General features: G+C 51.3%; 10 protein-coding genes across 10 annotated transcripts; 2 read left to right on the top strand and 8 right to left on the bottom strand.

Moving 5' to 3' along the window:
* Positions 1-414: 414 nt before the first annotated feature.
* Positions 415-1,256, bottom strand: QC764_607730 (uncharacterized protein; the record flags this gene model as incomplete). Its single annotated transcript, XM_062949271.1, has 2 exons — positions 415-505; positions 568-1,256. The coding sequence occupies 2 exons, from the start codon at positions 1,254-1,256 to the stop codon at positions 415-417; spliced, it is 780 nt and encodes a 259-aa protein (XP_062797947.1).
* Positions 1,257-4,059: 2,803 nt separating this feature from the next.
* QC764_607720 (uncharacterized protein) lies at positions 4,060-5,855 on the top strand (the record flags this gene model as incomplete). Its single annotated transcript, XM_062949270.1, has 2 exons — positions 4,060-4,135; positions 4,192-5,855. 2 exons carry the CDS (start codon positions 4,060-4,062, stop codon positions 5,853-5,855), a joined length of 1,740 nt encoding a protein of 579 aa, XP_062797946.1.
* Positions 5,856-5,895: 40 nt separating this feature from the next.
* On the bottom strand, positions 5,896-6,931 carry QC764_607715 (uncharacterized protein). The gene is made up of 2 exons (XM_062949269.1): positions 6,394-6,931; positions 5,896-6,332 (listed from the first exon to the last, which is right to left on the bottom strand). Exons 1-2 carry the CDS (start codon positions 6,566-6,568, stop codon positions 6,175-6,177), a joined length of 333 nt encoding a protein of 110 aa, XP_062797945.1. The 5' UTR covers positions 6,569-6,931; the 3' UTR covers positions 5,896-6,174.
* Positions 6,932-6,998: 67 nt separating this feature from the next.
* On the bottom strand, positions 6,999-8,398 carry QC764_607710 (uncharacterized protein; the record flags this gene model as incomplete). Its single annotated transcript, XM_062949268.1, has 3 exons — positions 6,999-7,676; positions 7,732-8,161; positions 8,226-8,398. 3 exons carry the CDS (start codon positions 8,396-8,398, stop codon positions 7,200-7,202), a joined length of 1,080 nt encoding a protein of 359 aa, XP_062797944.1. The 3' UTR covers positions 6,999-7,199.
* Positions 8,399-9,283: 885 nt separating this feature from the next.
* On the bottom strand, positions 9,284-10,923 carry QC764_607700 (uncharacterized protein; the record flags this gene model as incomplete). Its single annotated transcript, XM_062949267.1, has 2 exons — positions 9,284-9,784; positions 9,847-10,923. The coding sequence occupies 2 exons, from the start codon at positions 10,921-10,923 to the stop codon at positions 9,284-9,286; spliced, it is 1,578 nt and encodes a 525-aa protein (XP_062797943.1).
* A 1,093-nt stretch (positions 10,924-12,016) lies between these two features.
* On the bottom strand, positions 12,017-13,882 carry QC764_607690 (uncharacterized protein; the record flags this gene model as incomplete). The annotated part of the gene is made up of 3 exons (XM_062949266.1): positions 13,469-13,882; positions 12,676-13,400; positions 12,017-12,616 (listed from the first exon to the last, which is right to left on the bottom strand). The coding sequence occupies exons 1-3, from the start codon at positions 13,554-13,556 to the stop codon at positions 12,017-12,019; spliced, it is 1,413 nt and encodes a 470-aa protein (XP_062797942.1). The 5' UTR covers positions 13,557-13,882.
* Positions 13,883-14,827: 945 nt separating this feature from the next.
* Positions 14,828-15,313, bottom strand: QC764_0097360 (uncharacterized protein; the record flags this gene model as incomplete). Its single annotated transcript, XM_062941015.1, has 1 exon — positions 14,828-15,313. One exon carries the CDS (start codon positions 15,311-15,313, stop codon positions 14,828-14,830), a length of 486 nt encoding a protein of 161 aa, XP_062797941.1.
* Positions 15,314-16,805: 1,492 nt separating this feature from the next.
* QC764_607660 (uncharacterized protein) lies at positions 16,806-17,203 on the bottom strand (the record flags this gene model as incomplete). The annotated part of the gene is made up of 2 exons (XM_062949265.1): positions 16,806-16,967; positions 17,015-17,203. 2 exons carry the CDS (start codon positions 17,201-17,203, stop codon positions 16,806-16,808), a joined length of 351 nt encoding a protein of 116 aa, XP_062797940.1.
* Positions 17,204-17,960: 757 nt separating this feature from the next.
* On the bottom strand, positions 17,961-19,223 carry QC764_607650 (uncharacterized protein; the record flags this gene model as incomplete). Its single annotated transcript, XM_062949264.1, has 1 exon — positions 17,961-19,223. One exon carries the CDS (start codon positions 19,221-19,223, stop codon positions 17,961-17,963), a length of 1,263 nt encoding a protein of 420 aa, XP_062797939.1.
* A 693-nt stretch (positions 19,224-19,916) lies between these two features.
* Positions 19,917-20,951, top strand: QC764_607640 (uncharacterized protein; the record flags this gene model as incomplete). The annotated part of the gene is made up of 2 exons (XM_062949263.1): positions 19,917-20,143; positions 20,306-20,951. The coding sequence occupies exons 1-2, from the start codon at positions 20,043-20,045 to the stop codon at positions 20,949-20,951; spliced, it is 747 nt and encodes a 248-aa protein (XP_062797938.1). The 5' UTR covers positions 19,917-20,042.
* Positions 20,952-21,078: the final 127 nt, after the last annotated feature.

Genomic DNA, 21,078 nt, shown 5'->3' with positions numbered 1-21,078 from the left:
GGGGCCGCCTGAGCCAATGAGACGTCGACCAAGCGGAATCTCTTTCCCCTGCTTCAAAACGAACCAACACGCAACCCACGGATTCAGAAAGGCTAAATGGCAGTTTATCTTATCCCTGTTGGGCTCTTTGAGCAAGAGGGCTATGATGTAATGGGGAAAAATGGTGCCTTCTTCAAACAAACCCCACAATGGGCCTTGCTTTGGGTTTTATAAGTCATAGATATCTAAAATTAAAGAAAATAAACTAAGGAAAGTCTCTCAGGTTATCAATACCGGGCTAGCTTAACAAAATACAGCAGTTGCCATTTCAAATGTAAAGACCCTTCCAATGTACCAACCCTGTCAATACAGTCACTGCCGGCACAATTCCCCTTGTCCTCGAACAAAATGCTACGTCTGTTGTTGCTACTCGCATCACTGCTTAGTCTGGACTGTACGCTGAGACTCCGGCATTGGGGGAGATGCTACCCGAGAAACTCGCCCCCAGTGTTCCATAAACTCCTTGCTGATATAGCGTTAGCGGTCAAGCCCTTGAAATGAAGGTCTGGCTATAGATCAACAACTTACCCTGAGTCACTACACCATCCTTGAATGAACCTGATCGACCTACCGACTTCGGCCCAACGATATTTCTCGACATTATCCTGCATTGTTCCCAAGGAAAGGTAGCAAGACCGCCTCGGGCACGGGCTTCGATCCTCAGCAAGATGAGGACAGATAGGTGTCTTGACGGTGTTGACGTCCTGTTGCACGAGCTGTGTGGAGGTGACATCGCTACCCCAGATTGATGTCGTTTGAAACCCAGTCGGAATCCTATCATTCTTGTATGCGGAACTCCACACCGTTGAGCTGGTGATGCAGCGCAAGTACAGCTGATCGTTGAGCCAGCATTCTAACTTGGGGATGCCGAAATGTTTTGCCTCGGCTAAGATATCGGCGTAGAGCTTGTAGTTGTGCCCCTTTTTCTGGTCATAGAGCAATGGGAACACACCGCGCCGCAGATACTGGAGAATGTGCCGGAATGCTTCTGGATCCGAGTCGATGAAGATGCTTTGATCTTCCTGCAAAGAAGACCTCCAATCACCTTGCAGAAGCAGCTTGAAAAAAAAACTCTTGGTGGTGAGACTATTGATTGTTGTAGTAAATTTATGGCCGCCAACGTCCAGAGTTATTTTTTCGAGGGGGTTGCTAATGAGTTCGTTGTATTGTGGTGGCGCCAATTGATGGTCAACGGGGACAGGGACATTGGAATCCATTGTCATGAGATTTGGTGTGGGCTTCAATTATAAGCCAAGTGTTTCACCTGGAACGAAAAATGGTTGAAATGGGGTATTATATAGCTGAGTGCCCTCAGTGGAAAATCAGCGCTTACTTACAGCGTCCTCTCACCATCGTGGCTGTGTTCAGAGTCCGAATGGGAGACCGACACCTATGTGGCTGATGATGTAGTTGAAAAGCGAATAGTGGCTTGGTGAAGGATTCGCCGCTAATTTTAGGACAAAAATCGTTCATATATCTGCAGCCCTCCCTTAGTTTATCGCTCCCCACACAATCGGGAACTTGTAGTTACTGTTCAGTTCACCATCTAATTTTTCTCCCTTGGGTGTACTCCATCCCAGCCTCCATCCTGTCTCTCATTTTCGAAGCCGTTCGAAAGCTCAAACTCGCCACAGTTCGATGCGCGCACGAGCGGCAAACCCCTAGTTCAGCAGCACACGCAAGCGAAATACCCCGAGGTAGCTGGGACGATACCCCTCAAGCATACGGGGAAAGCGTCGGTGTATCAGGCAATGTGAACCAGTTGTCAGAGGGTTACATTAGTGTGGTCCGCCTTATGCTTCGCGTCAACAGCGCAACTCCGTGCTGCCTCGATTTAGGAGCCTTCATCACGTAGACGTCAATATTTGAAAAGGCTCAAGCACGTCAAGGTTGCTTTACTCCGTCAAGTCCATCAAGTCGGACTTAACGCCGCCAGATTCCCAATCGCCTGGCCTTGTACATTGGCCATGTGGGTTGCCAGACGTATCTGTGTTGCTGCCCATTCTTCTTCCTGTTGTTGTTTGCTTGTCTTCATGTCGTCGTTCTTTGGAATCTGATACTCCCACTCCCTTCCATCTGGTTCATACACTCTGATCTCCTTACTCCCCACAAGCAACGTCGCTACCTTGGTCCCGCACCGCTCACAGTGGAAGTCCTTGGTGTCGTTTTTTGTCCGTCGACAGAAGATCATGCAGCACAATGTTAAGATGCAGCCGAGGATCCAGCTGCCCCACATCTTGGGACTGAGCCAGCAGGCACGTTTGATGTTAGTGTCTGTACATGGCACTTGTCAGGGAGAATGCAGACACCTCCAATCATATTTGATAACTCTTTTCACGGGGGCCACCTCATGGCAGTAGGGGCAGTTTACCCATTTCAGATATACCGTTATCCAAGAGCTGCTATCCTTGTAGAGCATGGGATTTCGAGTGATGGGGCCGGGGTAGTTGTGGGAGTTGTGGAAGTATGGTTGACTTGATAATGGTGGCATCGGTGGTGGCGCGACAATGGGGGTTTTGGCGGCGCTGGACTGTGGAATGTGAGTTGACATGTAACTATTCGGGAGAGCTGTGGGGAATGTACCCATTCGGCTTAGATTCGTGCCGTGATTTTGTATTGGTTGCATAGGAATCATGTCGGTTGACTGTTGTAGGTTGGCCATGCCTGATGAGGCGGCGGATTGTGGACTGGAGAGGTATTTCGGTACATCACAAATCCGATGCAGTCTATCTTTTGGTCGTAGTTTGACTTGGTAGGCAAAGCCTTCAACTCTTCTGGAACCTCATTGTAAAACTGCAGATGGTGTCCAAGCCTTACTCATATACACATTGCCATATCCTCAGAGTCGGATCAAACCAACTGACCCCCACATCTTGGCAAGCTACAAAAGTGAAACTCGGCGGCCCAGCTGGCCAGGACGAGACTAGATTACTCAGGTATGGTGTGTACTGCAGCTTGCACATTGAGCGTTGCATAGTCCCAAAGATTATTGAGCCAAGTCCAATTTCGCGTTGAAGTGATTGGAACAGAAAAGAGAGGTTGGTGGTGGCCTGTACATTCAAAACTCGCAACAATCATGCGTTAGTCCTGCGATGACCAAAACTTGGCAGAAAACAAGCAGTAACTGGGGGCCGTTCTCGAGCAAATTGAACTCAGGGTGTGTGAAGAGCCTATAGAACGCTTCAGGAGTTTTGCTATTGCCATCATATCGTAACGGGGGCATGTGGACAACATCGGCCATAAGGTCGACTTCCGAGTCAATGATTCACTTGAAACACGTAGAGACCACATGGATATGTTTGGGAAACTGCTCAGTGTCAAATTACTCGAACCTCCACATCCTCTGCTGGAGACAAAAGGGTCTGCAGCGTGCTCTACTGTCAATACTTATAGCGGTTTTGAGCACCTTCCATTCAACAGGCACAACTATTCATGGTGTAATTGTGTAGCACACTGCACTGTTTCCCATGGACCCTTCTGGCACTTCATCCGCGGCGGAAGGATAGTGGGCGTTGGAGGTGCCTCGTTCGAAACGAGGACGGGCATTCTGTTAGGCTTGACTTTTTGGCCTTTTTCGATCTCTTTCCCCGTGTTCCTCATCGTTTTCTTTTCTACCTTCAGCCGTTGAATTTTCTTGCGTCCATCATTATCATCTCCATATTCTTATTCACCTCTTCATGATCTCCGACAAACAATTCGGAATTCCGGTGGTCATTTGAAAAACGGTGATCTCAACCAGCTGCCTTCGCCTCATCTTTCCACGCTCAGTTACCCAGCAGTCTGAAAGATGGGATGACACCACTTTCTGGGCGGTGCGTGCTCTGACCTTCACACCGCACATGCAGACTCCACGATACAGTGACGACATCACCACAGAAAAGTCGAACGGCATGTGTCAAAGCACACTGGATTAAAACCGACACCCAACCTGAGATTTCATCGCAATTCCAGGCCGACCGTCCAACCACAAGCTGCTCCGAACCCCAGCTTCACTCGCCAGACTCCATACCAGCAGCCACGATGTCTACCACCCCGAAAAGAATCATCATCGCCGGCGGCGTAGCAGGCGGCATGTCCTGCGCAACGCGCCTCCGCCGTAAGTAATTTCCATCCATACTAACATTCCACCACAAAGCGGCTAACAATCACCAGGCCTCTCCGAACACACCCCCATCACCGTCCTCGAACGCGGGCCTTACATCTCCTACGCCAACTGCGGCATCCCCTACGCCCTCTCTGGCGTCATCCCCACAGACGACGCACTACACGTTCAAACTCCCGAGAAAATCGCCTCGTGGTTCAACGTCGACGTCAAAATCAACACCGAACTTGTCTCCATCGACCGACAAAACAAAACAGTCCTTGTCAATGATCGAATCAGTGGACAGAAGGACATCATGCCCTACGATAAACTCGTCCTAGCCCTCGGAGCAGAGCCGATCACACCAAAAGGCATCGAAGGCGGGGATGGAAACCAGGTATTCCACCTCACCACCTTGGGCGATCTTGACTCCATCAAAGAACACATCAAAACCCACAGCGTGAAAACCGTCGCCGTAATAGGCGGCGCCTTCATCGGCCTCGAAGCCGCCGAAAACCTCCGTCTCCTAGGCCTAGAAGTGACCATCATCGAACGCCTATCCCACATCTTCCCCCCCGCAGACGCAGACATGGTCTACCCCCTAGAAAAAGAACTCAACGCCCACGGCGTAAACCTCATCACCAACGCCACAGTCACCAAAATCCTCCCCCAAGAGGTCGAGCTCGCCCCCTCTGGCCAACAAATCCCCGCCGAGCTCGTCATCATGGCAGCCGGCGTCCGCGCCCGCCTCTCCATCCCCCAAGCCGCCGGTCTCAAAACCGGCAAAACAGGCCTCACAGTAAACGAGCACATGCAGACCTCGGACCCAAACATCTACGCGGTAGGCGACATGGTCGAAACCCCCAACCTCCTCCTCCTCGGCCTCGACCACCCAGACAAGAACAAAATGCTCGCCCTCGCCGGACCGGCAAACCGACAGGGTCGTCTAGCAGCCGATCACATCTGCGGGAAGGAGACGAAATACCGGGGCAACATCGGCACATGGGTCTGCAAGGTCTTTGGAAAAGCAGTCGGCATGACAGGGCTAAGCGCCCACCAGCTTGACGAGATTAGTGGTAGCAACCACGACTGGGTCACCGTCCACCCGGTCAACCACGCCGGTTACTATCCCGGCTCGTGCCGACTTACGGTCAAGATCCACTTTGATCTCAAAAACGGAAAGCTGCTTGGGGGCCAGGTCACCGGGCCGGAGAACGCAGGCGTGGACAAGCAGACTGATGTTTTGGCCGTGGCGCTGACGGCGGGGATGACGGTCGAAGATCTGGAGCATCTGGAGCTGGCGTATGCGCCTCCTTTTGGGAGCGCAAAGGACGCGGTGAATATGGCTGGGTTCGTGGCTGGGAATGTGCTGAGGGGGGATGTGGAGATTGTCCACGCTGCCGACTTTGCGTTTGAGACGTCAAAGGGGAGGAGGAAGAGCTTGGAGGATTACTTTTTGTTGGATGTCCGGTCGCCCAAGGAGTTTGCGAGTGGGCATATTGATGGGGCTGTCAACATTCCCTTGGGTGATTTGAGGAAGAGGTTGGACGAGGTGCCCAAGGACAAGCCCATCATCAGTTATTGCCAGGTTGGATACCGGGGCTATCTGGGGTACAGGATATTGAAGCAGGACGGGTATAATGCGGTGAATCTGGATGGTGGCTATCGTGCTGTGTTTGAAGGAGGTTTCGATGATGGGTTGAAGCCTGTGGTCAAAAGATGGGCACCGAACTGATGCGTCAGCCAAGTTCGAAGTAGCAAAACTGCAAGGCAACCCCCATCCCGCAAGCTGTGTTTCGGTCCAGAACAAAAGAAGAAAGGGGCCCATGTAAAAGAGTATGCATCGTTCGCATTCATATAATTATGTAAGCCATGATCCAGCTACAACCCAACTCCATGCGCAAAAGCTGCCTGTAAAGTTCATCCATGCGTGTTGTCGTCTCCTCCCAATCTCGTTTGTGCAGGTCTCCCGGTATCATTATCCTCTCATTATTACTCCCACTTCCTTCCACCCTCTCCCTCTCTCTCATCCTCACGCCCGACATCATCCTCCCTTAACCCTGCGTCAAAGTCTCATATCCATTCCTGCTGTTGTGAGCCGAGCGGTTCGAGAAGACGTAGTAAATAATCATGCCAACAACAGGGAAGAGGAACACAACCAGCGACCAGAGAAGCTTGGACGAGGGGGGTCTGCTAGACTGGAAGACCTCAACTGTTGTTGCCGAGTGGTTAGCATACTCCCACCCAACAACTCGCAACGCAAGAAGACCTACTGAAGACAATGATATCCAGAATCAAGACAATCAGACCAATAATCCCACCACCAGTCCCATACTGCCACGCGTTACCACCCTCGACATGGACCGTGTCAACCGGCGCGGCGAGCGCAAACGTCGCGAACCAGCACAGCTGGGCGAGGAGGGTCGAGAAGAGTGCGTTGGAGATCATTTTTTCTGTGTGGCGGTCAATGCAATGTCAATAGAATGATCTTTTTTGGTTCGGTTGGCCGTTGATCGTTGATGTTTTTTTGCGCAGGCCAAGAAGAAGAAGGGGAGGGGAGGACCAAACCCCGCATTATACGACGATGGCTAGATGGGAAGCCTGGGCTTTGTGGTGACGTCACCACGTCCAATGACGCAACTTGGGTTTGCTGGTGCGCATTTCTCGGGCCGACGACAGCCACAGGAGCCAAACGGCGCGTTGAAGGCCAATCAAAAGGGGTTTTGGAAAGAGGAGAAATCCAGATTCATGCTGTGTGACCGTTGCTGAAACGTGCACGGCTCGATCACGAGGGATTCGCATCCATGGAACTTCTTGACAGGATGAATGTCCCCAAAGACTAAGGACACAGTTGGTTCACAATGGGCAAAGGGACAGTATTTTGCACAAGATGATATTTCCAATTATTTATACTGAGACACAAAGTTATCTAAACCGCAGGACTGCATCAACATAGACAATGTCAACAAGAGGGGGTATCCAACAAAACCCAACGCTAAATCCCTTCCAAGTCCAAAAGCCGACTTCCATCCTTCGACACAACATGTACTTTACAAAGCCAAGTTACCCAATCTGGCGTCTATTTGACATTGGTGACATGCGGGTTCTGATTCCCATCAGCATACACTGGCAACGACGAAGCAGGTGACTGCGTATGCTGATACCCTTGCGCAGGATACTGCGGTTGCTGATATTGCTGAGGCTGTTGTGGGTAACCAGATGGGTTATGCGGCGGCGCATAACCGGGCTGGTACGGCTGCTGCTGGTAGCCCATCTGAGGATTCCCCTGCTGAGGCCCATAGTATGGCTGTGTAGGGCCGTGTCTCCCATCAGCCGGGATGGCAGCCGGATCAGACCAGACCGGGCTGTGAAGGATCAAGTACAGTAGGCAAACAACAGCACTGGTGACCCAAGGACCAAACAGCGGGAAGATCACACGGTTAGCAACCCATTCGTCTTCTTCCCACTCATCGGTAATACTCTTGATGGTGGTGGCTAAGCCGTAGACCACGGTGAAAGCCCAGAGGAAAGCAGCAATTACCAACAACACCGGCAGCTGATGATAAGGTTAGTCTCAGCATGAAAGCGTACTTGGGTGAAAATGCACTGACCTTGCCAAGCGGGATTTGATTCAACCTCTTCAACTTCGGCAGCGCATACAACGCAATCCCAACAACGCCGAGAGACATCACCGACAGCGTCAAGTCGATCACAACCAGCAGCCACCGCATCCTCCATGTCCGGTACGTGCTCGAGCTGCCCTCGACAACGTCTGAAAGATTCATGCCCCAATAGGCAATGAGCAGAATAAACAAGAGACCGGCGCCCAGTAGTGTATCAAGTCTCAGCCATGACCACCATTTTGTTCTACCCATCGCGATGTAGAGCGCGGCAAGTGCGGTGAGGTATATCGAGCTTGTGAGAAGAATAACGCCAGAAGCCAAGAAGAGACTCGACATGAGCCCGAGTAGAAGCTCGGTACGGTAAGTTGCTGTTCCAGCTGCAACGACGGCCGCATAGGATGTGTAGAGAATCACGCCGCTGCATTAACAGATTGCTCTTAGTACCTAATCAGACGACGTATGACAGAGGCGGCTGGACATACATGATGTATACTGGCAGCGCGATTCGGAATAACAAGTTGGCGATTTTAATAGCTTGCGAGTGACGGATGACACGGCGGAAGCTCAACACCATCACCCCGACCAGCGGTGTCAAGGTGATGCCAGTCAGGCCCGCAGTGACTGCGAGGCCTTCCCGCCTTTCAAGGAGCGACATGGTGTCAGATGTGCGTCAGATGTTGATGAGATGATTGTGCTAGGCCGCTGGTAAATAATCCAATATGGTATCAGTGTACCAGATGAAAGATGTCGAAATAGTAAATAGTGGTAGCTCCAGGACTCCAAAAGGCGGGGGAGATGGGGCGGCAGGGTCCTTTTTAGCTCCAACACCACCGCAAATGTGCTGTATCGAACCCCTGTCCATCACGCAGGTCTTCGGGGCAAAGTGAAGGAGGCTGAGCAGGGGTGTGTGATCGCTGGCCAATACAAAATCCACCTTTGCGCCCCTTGCACTGCCGTGGCTCAGTTTGGCTGTGTTTGTCATTCCAAGTGTCACCTTGGGAAGAAGATCCGTACCTTGTAGCCAATCATTGTGTGCCACTATTGTCTTGGTGCAGTGCGAAACCCAAAGAACCAACACCAGAACAAAGCCTGAAATCTGCCCAGCAATGTAACCTTGCCAAGTCTTCAGAACGTCATTCTCGAAGCTTTTGTATATGAATAATGACGCTCATAAATCCTCCATCCAAATGTCAGGCATACCGGTGGGATGAAGATGCTGCGGCACGGCATTTTGTTGCCGATTCTCGAAAGAAGAATAATCCCAGAACAGAAGGCAGAAAGGCCTCCTGCACAGCAAACGGCAAGCAAAAAGACGATCAGCCTTCAATGATGGCGAATTCATTCAAGATATTCCCGAATTCGAATGCAGCAACACTCGAAAGATCAGGCCTTGCGCCATAGCCCATTTGATATCCCACTCCATGACTTCAACTGCCAAGACATCGACATCCAATATTCCCAACCTCGCCCCGATCATCATCAATCCACATCCGAGAAGCGATCGAACGGTATCCAAACAACCATCGTATCACATCCAAAATCACAGCAAATACCTAAACGGCCTCACCACCCTCGGTCCAACAACACCTCCATCTTCCGTCTCACTGCCAGTCACCACACCCTCACCCTTCTCACCAGCTGGTACTCTCCCCTCCGCAACAGCCGTCGCCTCCTCCCTCTCCATCTGCCTGTTCAACCTCGCCAAGATAGTTCTAAACACCCAACACCCGAAGATCGCAGCACCAAACATAGACGTGACAATACCATAGCTCTTCCTGTAACCATCCTCCTTCAAGTCCCAGACATACATCCCAGCCACATTGCCCAGCTGGCTGAAGGCGTTGATAGCAGCGAGAGCCACAGCGCGTTTGGCAGGTGGTCGTGGGAAAGAAGACGAGATCCACGAGTAAAACACGACGAACCCGGCGTAGGAAGATGCTTGGAGAAACAAAGCGACATATCGAGCTGCCGTGTTGAGCGTGACCATGCAAATGAGGAAGCCCACAAGGCCACCAACCATGGGTAGCGTGATATGCCAGAACTATCTCACGTCAGTAAGCCGTCCCTGAAAAACCGGGGAATAATAAAACATCAAAAACTCACCTTCTCTTGCGTCCGATCCGAATGCCAACAAACCACCAACGTAACCGCACAAGCAAACGCCCAAGGCGGACTGCTCATCAACAGCGTCGGCACATAGCTAAACCCCAATGTCTGTGTCAAGCTCGGGAAAAACGCATTAAAGCTCAACCCGACCGTATAGGCCGTAAAAGCCAGCATCATGACGTAAACCTTCCAATCCCTCACCATCATAAAAAATCCATCAAAGATTTTCTGCCCCTCTGCATCCTTGTCCTCTTCGCCAACGTCTTCTGTCATTCTCAGCTGCGCAACATACAGCTCCTCCTCCGTAAAACCCCTAGTGTTTGTCGGAAGATCAGGAAGGATAAACGCCGCGCTGATGGCAACAGCCATGGTCAACCCGCCTTCGATCCAGAACAGCCACCTCCATGCTGCGTGCCCTAGGACTCCTTGCATGTTGGATAGCACCCCGGCGGCAATCAATGCCGAGAAAGCGTTACTGATGAGATTGCCGCAGAAAAGAATGGCGTTCCTCGTCGTCAATTCCTTTCTCGTGTACCATTTACTCAAAATCAATAACGCCCCAGGCAAAAACGCCGCTTCCACAAATCCCAGTAGGAATCTCGTCCCGACCATGCCAGAGAAGTTAGTGACTATACCTGTCAATGTCGAGATCAAGCCCCAGACGAGCATCACAACGGCGATGTAGAGTGATGGTCGAGAAATGAGATTGATGACGATGTTGGAGGGTATCTGCATGAGGATATACCCCACGTAGAGAATACTGAGGCAAGTAGCGTACTGCTGGTCGTCGAGTGACAGATCGTCTTGGAGGCCGCGGAGGCGGGCGGCAGCAATGTTGTTCCTGTCGAGGTAGTTCATGATGTAGATCAGGACGAACAGGGAGCAGCGGGTGTCGAGTTTGCGCTTGAGGGATTTCTCCACGATGGTGCGCCGTTCGGGGGTCATGGTATGGGGTGGTGATGGCGAGGAGACCTTGTCGGAAGGGGGTGGTGAGGGTGATGATTTGCTATCCGTTATTGGGCGCGGTGATTGGGATCTTAATGGCGGATCCGCGGGTCTCCTTTCGTCGGCCATTTTGCGTTGCTGCCAAACAGAGGCAGCTGTCGTCCCGGGCCGCGATGTCTTGCCGTCCAGATTTGCGACAGAAAAGAAGGGCGATCGAAGAAGGGAGGAAGGGTTGCAGAGATAACAATGAGGGACCGGTAAGACAAGGTTGAACCGGAATGTCGAACCGCTTGCGGGGTTTGAGGGACAACCCGCGCTGATGTCGCATATTTAATCTCTGATATCAGCGAGGTAGGTGGCAACCGAGGCGCTCGTCATTTGGACACCGGGTCAAAAACCCCAAAGTGATCATTCATTCAACGCCAGGGACCGACACCGGTTGATAGCCGGCGGGGCGAGGACCCTGTCGGCCAGCTGGTTGAAGGTTGCGGTGAGCTAGCCGTTGAGAAAAGTCCCTGAGAAGCATTGCCGGTAGGGCCGATAGGAGGTGTCCGTCTGCGAACATCTTGTTTTGTGAACTGGAGGGTGACCCACTCCCCCGCAAATCGTGGGCGACTGGTGACCATTTTAGGCAACTCATGTGTAAGCCGTCCCTGAGCGTTGAAAAGATCGGTAGATTTCCGCCACTGTTTAACAGCGCCAGCCGGGGACAGCGTCGCATTGCGGCGATTGGGGTGAAAATTCTGTCAACGTCATCGGCAATTGACATTCAAAAATCCGGGGAATTGATCGGGCTATCGGATGCTTAAATGTGCTTCAACTCCCACCTTTTGGCACATCCCCAGATGTGTTGTGCCAAGGCATGTCGTCGGGAGTAGCCGCGGCCAAGCTGAGAGGCGGTCTTGGATTCTTGGCTGGCGTGTTCAATTGACGACAGCAATGATTTGGTGGAACAAAACATACAATGAAACGACCTGGGTGGCATTTCTTCCTGCTGTTGATAGTGAACGGTCATCAAGCAGGTCAAATTTTAATTCTGCAGCTTCTTTGCGGGGTACAGCGCACCTTGACAAGACATGTTTTTGGTCAACATCATTGGAGCCATTGACGATCAGCGCGACAACAACCTGACAACATTATCCAAAGTGCCTGGTGCAGGCTTCAATTCTTTATCAAGGCTTTAGATTTTCCGAGTCCAGCACATCGGCTGAGCCGCATCAGCTTACAACAGGGCAGCAAACAAGCCAGCAACCAGCACACCGACGGTCACACGAGTCGTAGTACCGGCGGAACCACCATCACCATTTCCATTGCCATTGCCGTTCTGTCCCTGTCCGTTACCGTTACCGTTGCCATTTCCGTTAGAGCCAGAACCGTTTCCTCCATCAGAGCCGCCGTCGGGGTTGGAAGTGGCATTGGTAGCAATGCCCTTCTGGGAGACCTCATCCTGCAGCAGCACAGTCAAAGCAGACAGCGTGTTCAACTGGCTAGGAATGTCAGTCTCGTTGTGGAACTTGCCCTTGGCCCAGCTGAAGCTGCACTGGCGGTTGTTGTCACCACCGGTGCAAGTCTTGACTGCGGCCTCGGCGTTGGTCTTGAGAACCTTGGAGATGGCGTCTTTGGTGAAGGGAGCGAGCTGAACCGTTGATGCAAGGTTGCGAGTGACCATGCCCTTGAAGAAGAGCATGTCGGGGGTGCAAGCGTCATCACGGCCTTCGCAAGCGATTTCGTAATGATAGCCCTCCTCAAAGAACTTGTCGAGGATCGTCTTGGTAAGACCGGTGACTCGATCGCGCCAGCGCTTCTGGTCATCGCCCGTGGTCTATCGAAACAAAAGTGTCAGTAAGTACATGCCGGACACACCAGGAATAGTTTCCATACCTGGTTATAAAGGAACGCGGCACTTTGAAGAAGAAGACCAGCGCTGTAAGAGAACTCCGCCTTGTTGATATCTGTGCAGTTGGCCCCGACATGGGCGCCATCGTAGGCGCTGAAGTCTTCCGTCAAGAACCCAATGTCGGTCAACCAGGTCCACGCGCGATCAGCCCATTCAACATAAGTGGCATTGCCAGTCCAGCGACCCAGGCGGGCTCCGAGGTTGATGAACGCGGCATTGCTGATGGTGTTCTTGTAGTCAAATCCAACATTGGTTGGCGGGATTTGCCAGCGCAGACCACCGTCGCAGGTTTCATCCTTTTCTTCCTGCTGAAAGCGCCGGACTTGGGTAGTCCAAACGTTGCGAGACAAGCTGGCCCAGTCGATTGAAGAAGTTGGAAAGTCCAACTCAGCCGCCTGCATGGCCGCAATGCCCCAGAAGCCTTGGTCGTCATTGGAGATGGAGGCAGTGGCATTGGGAGGCATGAAGTCATTGTTAGGTCCGCGCTGGTGGAGCAGACCCTGGGAAACGACGCTGTTGTACGAATCATCCCCGGTATAATACCAGTAGTCGATCAAGGTTGACCACTGAACTGAGCCGGACCACCAGTAGTATTTCCCACCCTGAAATGGTTCATCTCCAAGCAGCCCGGGAATCTCGCCTGACTCGTTTCCCTTGTAGTACGACAGGGCGTCGAAAGCCACATCTTTGGCTGCAGCTTTGATCGAATCTAGTACGGCGAGGCGTAAGTTGGTGTTGTGGAGCTCTGGGCTTGCCGATACAGGGGCGGCGACGTACCTGTAGATCCAAAATCCACATTCAGAGCTGCCCGCGCGGTGCTGACAGCGCCCGACAGGACGGCCAGTGACAAAGCCCCTTGCTTCATGGCAAAGTGTTTAAAGCGAGTGATATGCAAGCGAGTGACAGAAAACGAGTGGTCGTCGAAGAAAAGTTCAGAAAACTGAAAGTTCGAGGCGACAGCGTTGTTTTGAAGAGAATATTTCCAACCTCTTGGAATCCACTCGTCCAAGCAGGCAGCGATTCTGAGTTTCCAGATCTGTGTGGTCCTTGTGTGTGGAGCGGGAAATTGGAACAAGGGGCGCAGTTCTTGGCATCAAAACAGAGGCCACTTTCTTGCTTGGCTCTTCATGATCCCACTTCATTTTGCATTCTCCAGGAAATTCAGGTCGCATCGTGATGACTCAGGCCTTCATGCACGGCTTTGTGGTATACTATGCGCCTTCTGGACTCACTATAAGCCAAAAATCTTTCGTGTTGCGCACCTTGAGAGAAAAGGCCGCGCGGCCCCCTGCCCGCCCTGCCCTGCGCATAGCGTGAACTTCACACACCCCCACGGCATCTGCTACCCGTGCCGCTGAACAGAAGACCACGGTCCAGTCAGGGAATCTTTCTCTTTTTGCTTGCCTCGGGGCGGTCTTCAAAACCATCGCCAACACTCTACGCACATTATTGGTTTGATCGGATTTGCCTCGACAACGACGTCATTGAAGCTCAGCTCAGGTAGGTAAAGATGCTGTGATTCGCTTGGGTTGCATCGAAGGATTCAACTCAGTCGCAATACGAGATCGCTCGATTAGGTGTACGTGAATAGTAAAGGTCTCTTTGGCAAGACCTCAAAACTGACAAACTGCAGAACCATAAGTTGAAATGAGACCAAGTATATTCTAGCTCATTACCTCAGCGTCCACCGTCTATATGGCTAGCCATCCATTATGTCTTTGTCAGCCGTCACATCTTTGCGGTCTCTCAACCTCTCCCAACCGAGTTCACTCAAGTCCTGGTTCTCGTGAATGGGCCCTTTAGCCACTCGTAATTCCTCACTGGTGTTGCTGGACACCGACACTCCTGGCAAATGTGATTGCTGTCTACTGAAGACAGGTACCTAGCTTATCAGGTCCTTCACTTCCTACTCCAGCTCTGAGGTCGGAAGAATTCCTGGGGGATCAGGGTTGTCAGAGCCCATCTTCGACTCGAACAGCCGGCTTAATATGTCCCACTGCCACTGCTTCAACTCTTCATCTGCATGAGCATCCACAAGCGCCTCGCGCAGCGGAATATCTTACCACCGATTTTGATTTGTTCGCGTCTCATCCATGAGTTTGTCCTTGTCCACGCTCAGCTTGAGAAACAACTCGACTAAGCAATGTCTCCAGTCGCCATTGTAACCTTCGCAGCAGCCACCAACTCGCCCTCAAGAACTGCCCTGTGGGGTAATTTGAGATGGGCCACACGCTCAATAGCCGCTGTGGTCATGCCGCTACTGCTTATATTCTCAAGAGCCATGCTGGAAAGCAAAGTGAGCGTCGGTGGTAGGAGTTCGTTGAGCTTGGCAATGAAATAGGAGATGTCATCGATCAAACTCCCGAATTTGTCCTTGTCAACAGCCACCCTTACCAACTTTGATAATGCCGAGACACCTTTTCCTGCTTCATTGCTGCCTTTGTCGCTACGAGTTTTCTTTGGTCCGGTCCGTAGCGTGTTGAAGGCTTGCCCAAAGGCTAGTTTCTTTCTCTCGCTTATCTCGTTTGCTGGAGGAAGGGCCTGATAACCTGAATCTGGCCGCTTTTCACGTAGACCATATCGTGAGTTCAACCCCTCAGAAGTCTCGAACAAGCAGCTCATTGCTCCGAGAGCCTTTCCAACAGTCTCCTTGGTCTCGGTCCTGTTCAGTCGTGGGTCACAATCTGGCCGGAGCAATCGAACCCTGTGAGCCCATTATAGCAACAATGTCTTTTCAAGATCGAGCTTGGTGTTGAGGAGTTTTCCGTCATTTTCACGGAGCGAAGCGCGGATATGTTGGACATCATCTCCAGGCAATCGTTGAAGACACCAACCAGGGCAAGCGTGCCGACAACAAGCCCTGCAGTCTCTGTCATGGAGATGGATGAAGTCTGACTTGATAAAATAGCCACACGATGGTGATGGATAAGAAAGCATCTGGGTGGTCGGGTCAATGGGCAAGAAAGCGATGCCACCTTAGGTAGGATGCACCGGCTCAAGGCGGGGTGTGCCTGCTCCATGTCTACCTTGCAGAGGGATTACCTTGGATGCTTATGTAGGTAGGTAGATACCTTACGCAATGCCACGCAGGTTCATCAGGCGTTCAATTGGATCCCCAGTTTCAATTGCAAATATATATCGAGGACGCTTGCTCGATGACTTGTTTCTATTGCCAGCGTGGCTGACCTCGCCAATTTCGTGACAGTTGTATCATTCGCTATCACTCACCAGAAGAAGAATTGGCGCAGGATTTCCTTGTTAGTATCACGATCTTATCCCATCACATATAGCCAGAATATCGACATCTTTTCGGCTTTCTCGAGGAGGTTTCGATAGCCACCGACCGAATCAGTCTGAAAATCACAGTGCGGATGTTCGCGGATTATAGGGCCATCATAAAACAAATCGATGCTCAGTCTAAATACAACATGTATTAAGCTCGCACCATAGCTCAGCATTTTCCGTTCACGTTAACAGGAAGGTCATCAAGGTGCTCAGGGGAGGCTATAATACACCCTTCTCCACCCTCTTAGACCTCCCAACTGATTCACTCAACATTACCCACACATAGAAAGTTTACAACTATCATCAACCAGTCGCCTATGTTTCAAACCTGTACGTCAACACTGATCCATTATCCCAGTACCAGCCACCGGTCTTGCTGACACCCGCAAAGAAACTCACCTGTCTTATATACCAACCCATGCATCAACACATTCTCAAAATGGCTGAGCCCAAGAAGCCTTATGGCAGCATTGAGTCCAAAAAGCCCAACGGTGGCGCGGAGAGGCCGCCGGTCAAGACCAAGTAATCTCCTACATACTCATTATGGTCATGTTCACTGTATTGTACGGGGAGCCCAGCAACTCGGTCCGCCGAGGTTATGCTTCTGGCACGTCGATTCCAGGTTCCACAACTGACAGATTCCCGCTCGTGTGGATGGTCAAGTTGGACTGTGGCTGGGATCTGAGTTTGCTTTCTGGTAAGGGTTATCTAGCTAGTCATTAGGAACGAAACATGACTTTACATTGCTTGCCCCATTCGATGGCTTGTATGTGATACTTGTAGCTTTCCCTGTGCATTAATATCCAACTTCCTTCATGTTGAAGAATATCTAAGTAGCTACATAGATGTGACAAATAAAACCTGTTCTTTTTCTGCTTGCCTTCTTCAATGCTTTGTACGTGGTACATGTAAGCTTAGATATCCCTAATACCCAACTTGCACAGGACAGCGTGGTGACTTGTTGCCACGAGGCTCCCGGCACACCTATATCCTAGCATCCGAACTCTTAACAGTATCACATCCGTCACACAGCCCCACGTTACGCCCGTGTCCATACTTCACCAAACCACACAACACTCTGTGGACGTCCATGAAGCGGTAACACCTTGCTGGCCTGGTACGACCATCCACAGCACGAAACTTCCCCAATATCATTGGAGCCTGCTTCCGTTTCGCCTTCAAGCACCCTCCTGACCGAGCCTCCGCGGCTGACCACCAAAAAAACATGTATATGAACCCTCCTTTCCCCCTCTATACACCCCTACCTTCAACCATCACAGCAAAACAAGTCTACAACCTGTCCAGACACAAAATCATATTTCCCGTAAGCAACCCAACATCTTCTACCGCACAAGTAAAGCTCGAGTTAAATCACCAACAGAAACAACGACCGCACAACCAGCAATGTTCAGCATTGAGCGCGGCAAAAATTCAGGGGCCATCGAAGCCCCCAAGCGAAGCGGCGCACTGGAGCCTACGAAACGGAGCGGAGCTCTTGAACCCCTCAAGAGAAGTGGCGCCCTTGAGCCTCCCAAGAAGAGCGGATACGGAGACGGCAAGAAGGTCGATGAGGGCATTGAGCGACCCCCCGAGAAGACTTGAGCCTGGCAGAGACTCCATCATGGACCTTCTGGATAGTAAAACCTGGACGTGTTGTATTGGCATGTTCCTGGTGCCGGGGTGTTTCCAAATGCTCACATCTCGCTGCTGCAAAGGCAAAGGCAAAACGGGCAACACTGTTTTCGATGACCTCTTCTGCTTTTAATTGAGCTTATCCTTCATAAAGAGTACTGTCAACTTTGTTGCTGAGATGTGATCGCTATGTACAAAATTATTACTGATATACCATGACCAAACAAACGCCTACATACCCTAGTGTATTGAGAAAGCAACCGGACAAAGCCTCCCATCTCCATCATGAACCACCACAAATCGATCATCATTACCATCAAAAGCATCACCACTCCATCATTACCCACCATCATTAGTCCTCATCACCTCCAAAGGCCTCGCCATAAATCTCATACAAACTATCCAACCAATGCCCCAAAATCTCCACCGCCTCCCTAGCATGTTTGACTTCGACATTGCTCCCCTCTTGCTCTGACTGCGCAAGCTGCTCTTTACAGCTCTCCATCACACCCTCATAAGCCTCGATCAACAACAAAACCTGCAGCTTCGCAGCTTGTGAATCCTCATCGACACCATCATGTTGGGCAAACAATGCCTTCTTCAGCTCGTCAGTGAGCATATGCGTGCAAATTTGCAACGCCAGAGAGCTCTTGGTGCTGTCCCCTTTTGTAACCTTGAACCACGGTGAAGGAGGCCTTGGTCGCCTCGGGGAGGCAGGATTACTGCTCGCTGCGACTGACGGGGACTGTTGCAATGCACGATTCTGGTTGATGGCTTGAACCTTCCGTTGAGGAGCCTGAGGCGGAATGGCAGGCGCTGTGGTCTCCTCTTCGGAACTCCGTTCGCTATTTTCCACAACGGTAAATGAAGATGCTGCTGACTGGAGCTCAACGACTGAATCTATCTGCGCAATGAAGGAGTGGTGCTGAGGTGAGGATGGCACCTCAACGATGACTTGCTTGGCGACTGTTGATTGCCGGCATACCGACTGATTGGTGGGGGGCCGGTATAGTGGAATATGGGGGCATTGTTCAGAGGGACTCTTTGGCAGAGAGAGGTTATCTTCCGATTCGATGATTTGTTCCATGGCATCAAAGTCGGGAAGTATTGATCGATACGAGTCAGCGAGTATCGAAGCTCGGTCGTGAACCAGGGATTTCGGAGTTGGCTGCGGAGTGAGCGTTGGGTGGATGTTGGGGACGAGTTTGAAGGTTGGTGACTCTTGTTGTGGGAGAAAGTGAACCCGTGAGGTATTCTGAGGCATACATTTCGATAGAGGCCGCGGCTTTTCCTTGACCTTCGTTGACGACGTTTCACTGCCACCATGGCATGGCGCCTTGGAAGGTCCCATAGACAGTGTCAAGGTCTCATATATGGGTAAGCATGGCAGCTCGGGGATGTTGGCGGAAGCGCGTGGGTGACGCTGGGACCGTGGGTTGCTTTCGAAGGAGACATGATTTCCCATGGGGCTGCTCAATTCCTGGACAGCTTCGATGTTTCTTTCTGTGAGACGAGCAAAAGATTTCTTCCTCAATCGTTTCTTGGACACACTGGCCGGAGGTGATTCGGTCGGGGTTTTTGCATCTCGATTTCTGAACAAGGCGAGCAGAGACATCCCGGCCGGTGTCGTTGTGCTGTGGCAAGGGGCAACGTGGATGTTATCGAACGGCTAAAAAAGTGGTTGGACTGTTGCTGTACATGGTGCCGTGGGTGTCTGGGTGATGAAGAGGGGGCCCTGCTGTTTTTGTTCCGTCATCAGCGGGTCTTCAGAGGTCAAAATTGATGATATCGCCATCATCGTATGCCCGTGCCGGGCTTCGAGACTGCGGGTGCTAATGCTAAGCAGAACGTTTGGCTAGCAGCTCCCATCTTTACATGCGGGGAAACAAGCTAAGTCAAGCGCAGGCAGTCGCTTCGGTGTTGACGTTTCAAGGGCCGGCCTCGAAGTCAATTCGGGCCATCACTCTGAGCCTGAGAGGGTTGGCCAGACGGCAATCATGCACGTCATTTCGTTCTTCTTTGGCGATCCTTCATAGATTGAAAAACAAGGCGGCGCCGGCGAGTAAAAGAGTTTATTAGGTTCAATCATCCTCTGTCAAGAGTTTTGAAAACTGCATTGTGTTTGATGTCGAGTCCATGGAGACGTTGGCAAATCGGGGGGGGTGTTCCGGTGGCTAGTTCGTCGATTGATGCCCCATAACTTGACACGCCACGAAGCTCGGGCCACCGCTTAGTTGATCCTCACTGCTCCATTTCCCAGTTCCCGGCATCATGCCTTTCCAGCTTTCCAGAGTTTCCGAAGTGCCCGTTTACATCACAGGTCGCATGCCTACCCGAGCTCCTGCCCGAAACACCGTCGCTATTATCCAACTAAGGCTTCTCCGATTTTGCTCTACAATTCCAGGTCGAAACCTGCCCATAGAAATTTCAACAAATGCATTGTCCTATTTGGACCCACAGCGTGGACAGAGGGCCTTTGTGTTCGACAATGAAATTGTCCTTCATTTGTCTTGATGTCGGACTCTTTGTCTTGAAGTAAGACTATCAAATATAACATCGCCCAGCCTGCCTCCATAAACTGGCTACCTCCTACTAACTCATTCACCAAGCGCCGCCAGATACGGTAAGTGTTTCAACATAACAAGGTAACAGCACAACAGATGTTCTCAAAATGGCCGACTCTAACCAGATGGACAGCCGTCAAGACATCATCCCAGAAACCGAATCCCACGAGTACCCTCCAGGCTGGCCCATTCCCAAGCTTCAAAACTTCGTCGTCACCGTCAACCTTGACTGTCGCATTGACCTCAACTACCTAGCCCAACGGGCCCGCAATGTCGAATACAGACCGCGTCGCTTCAATGCTGTGATCATGCGCATCCGCGATCCACGAACGACAGCACTGATCTTCGCAACGGGCAGAATGGTTGTCACAGGTGCCAAGAGCGAAGCCCTGGCTCGCCTTGCCGCTAAGAAACACGCTTACGCCCTCCAGAAATGTGGTTTCACTCCGAAATTCTGCGACTTCACTGTCCAGAATATCATTGCCAGTGCCAATGTTGGCTCCAACATCAGACTTGAGGGGTTAGCCAACAAGTATGTCACTGTTGGCGCCTCTTTTGTCCCCGAGATTTTCCCAGGCTTGTCTTTCAAGCAGTATCTCGGTTATCGAGCAGATGGGACACCTCGCTCCTGTCCAACCCTTCTCATTTTTACAACGGGAAAGATCGTGGTTACCGGTGCCAAGACAGAAGAGGATCTTATGGCTGCCTTTGCTCGGGTATATCCTCTGTTCTTTGACTTTCGTTTTGCCAGCGACCCAAACAGCAAAACAAAGGTGTAGCAAGTGAGCACGCCAACTCTACACTAGTATCTGTACTATGCACATAGAAACAAGCTTCGGGCACTACTGGCGGGCCAGTGGCTGCTTACTACTAATTGATAATCTCATCTTGACATAATGATAAGAG

This window comes from Podospora pseudoanserina, chromosome 6 (assembly GCF_035222485.1).
Source record: "Podospora pseudoanserina strain CBS 124.78 chromosome 6, whole genome shotgun sequence".
Lineage (NCBI taxonomy): Eukaryota > Fungi > Ascomycota > Sordariomycetes > Sordariales > Podosporaceae > Podospora > Podospora pseudoanserina.
Note: the sequence above shows the minus strand (reverse complement) of the source record. Positions and strands in the feature narration are given on the sequence as shown.

Bases quoted from the DNA above. Each gene is read 5' to 3' on its own strand.
- QC764_607715 (XM_062949269.1), bottom strand. From the start codon at position 6,568: ATGATCTCCAACGCACTCTTCTCGACCCTCCTCGCCCAGCTGTGCTGG. The intron at 6,333-6,393 runs GTAGGTCTTCTT...CGGCAACAACAG, and splicing joins TCTGGATATCATTGTCTTCA to TTGAGGTCTTCCAGTCTAGC.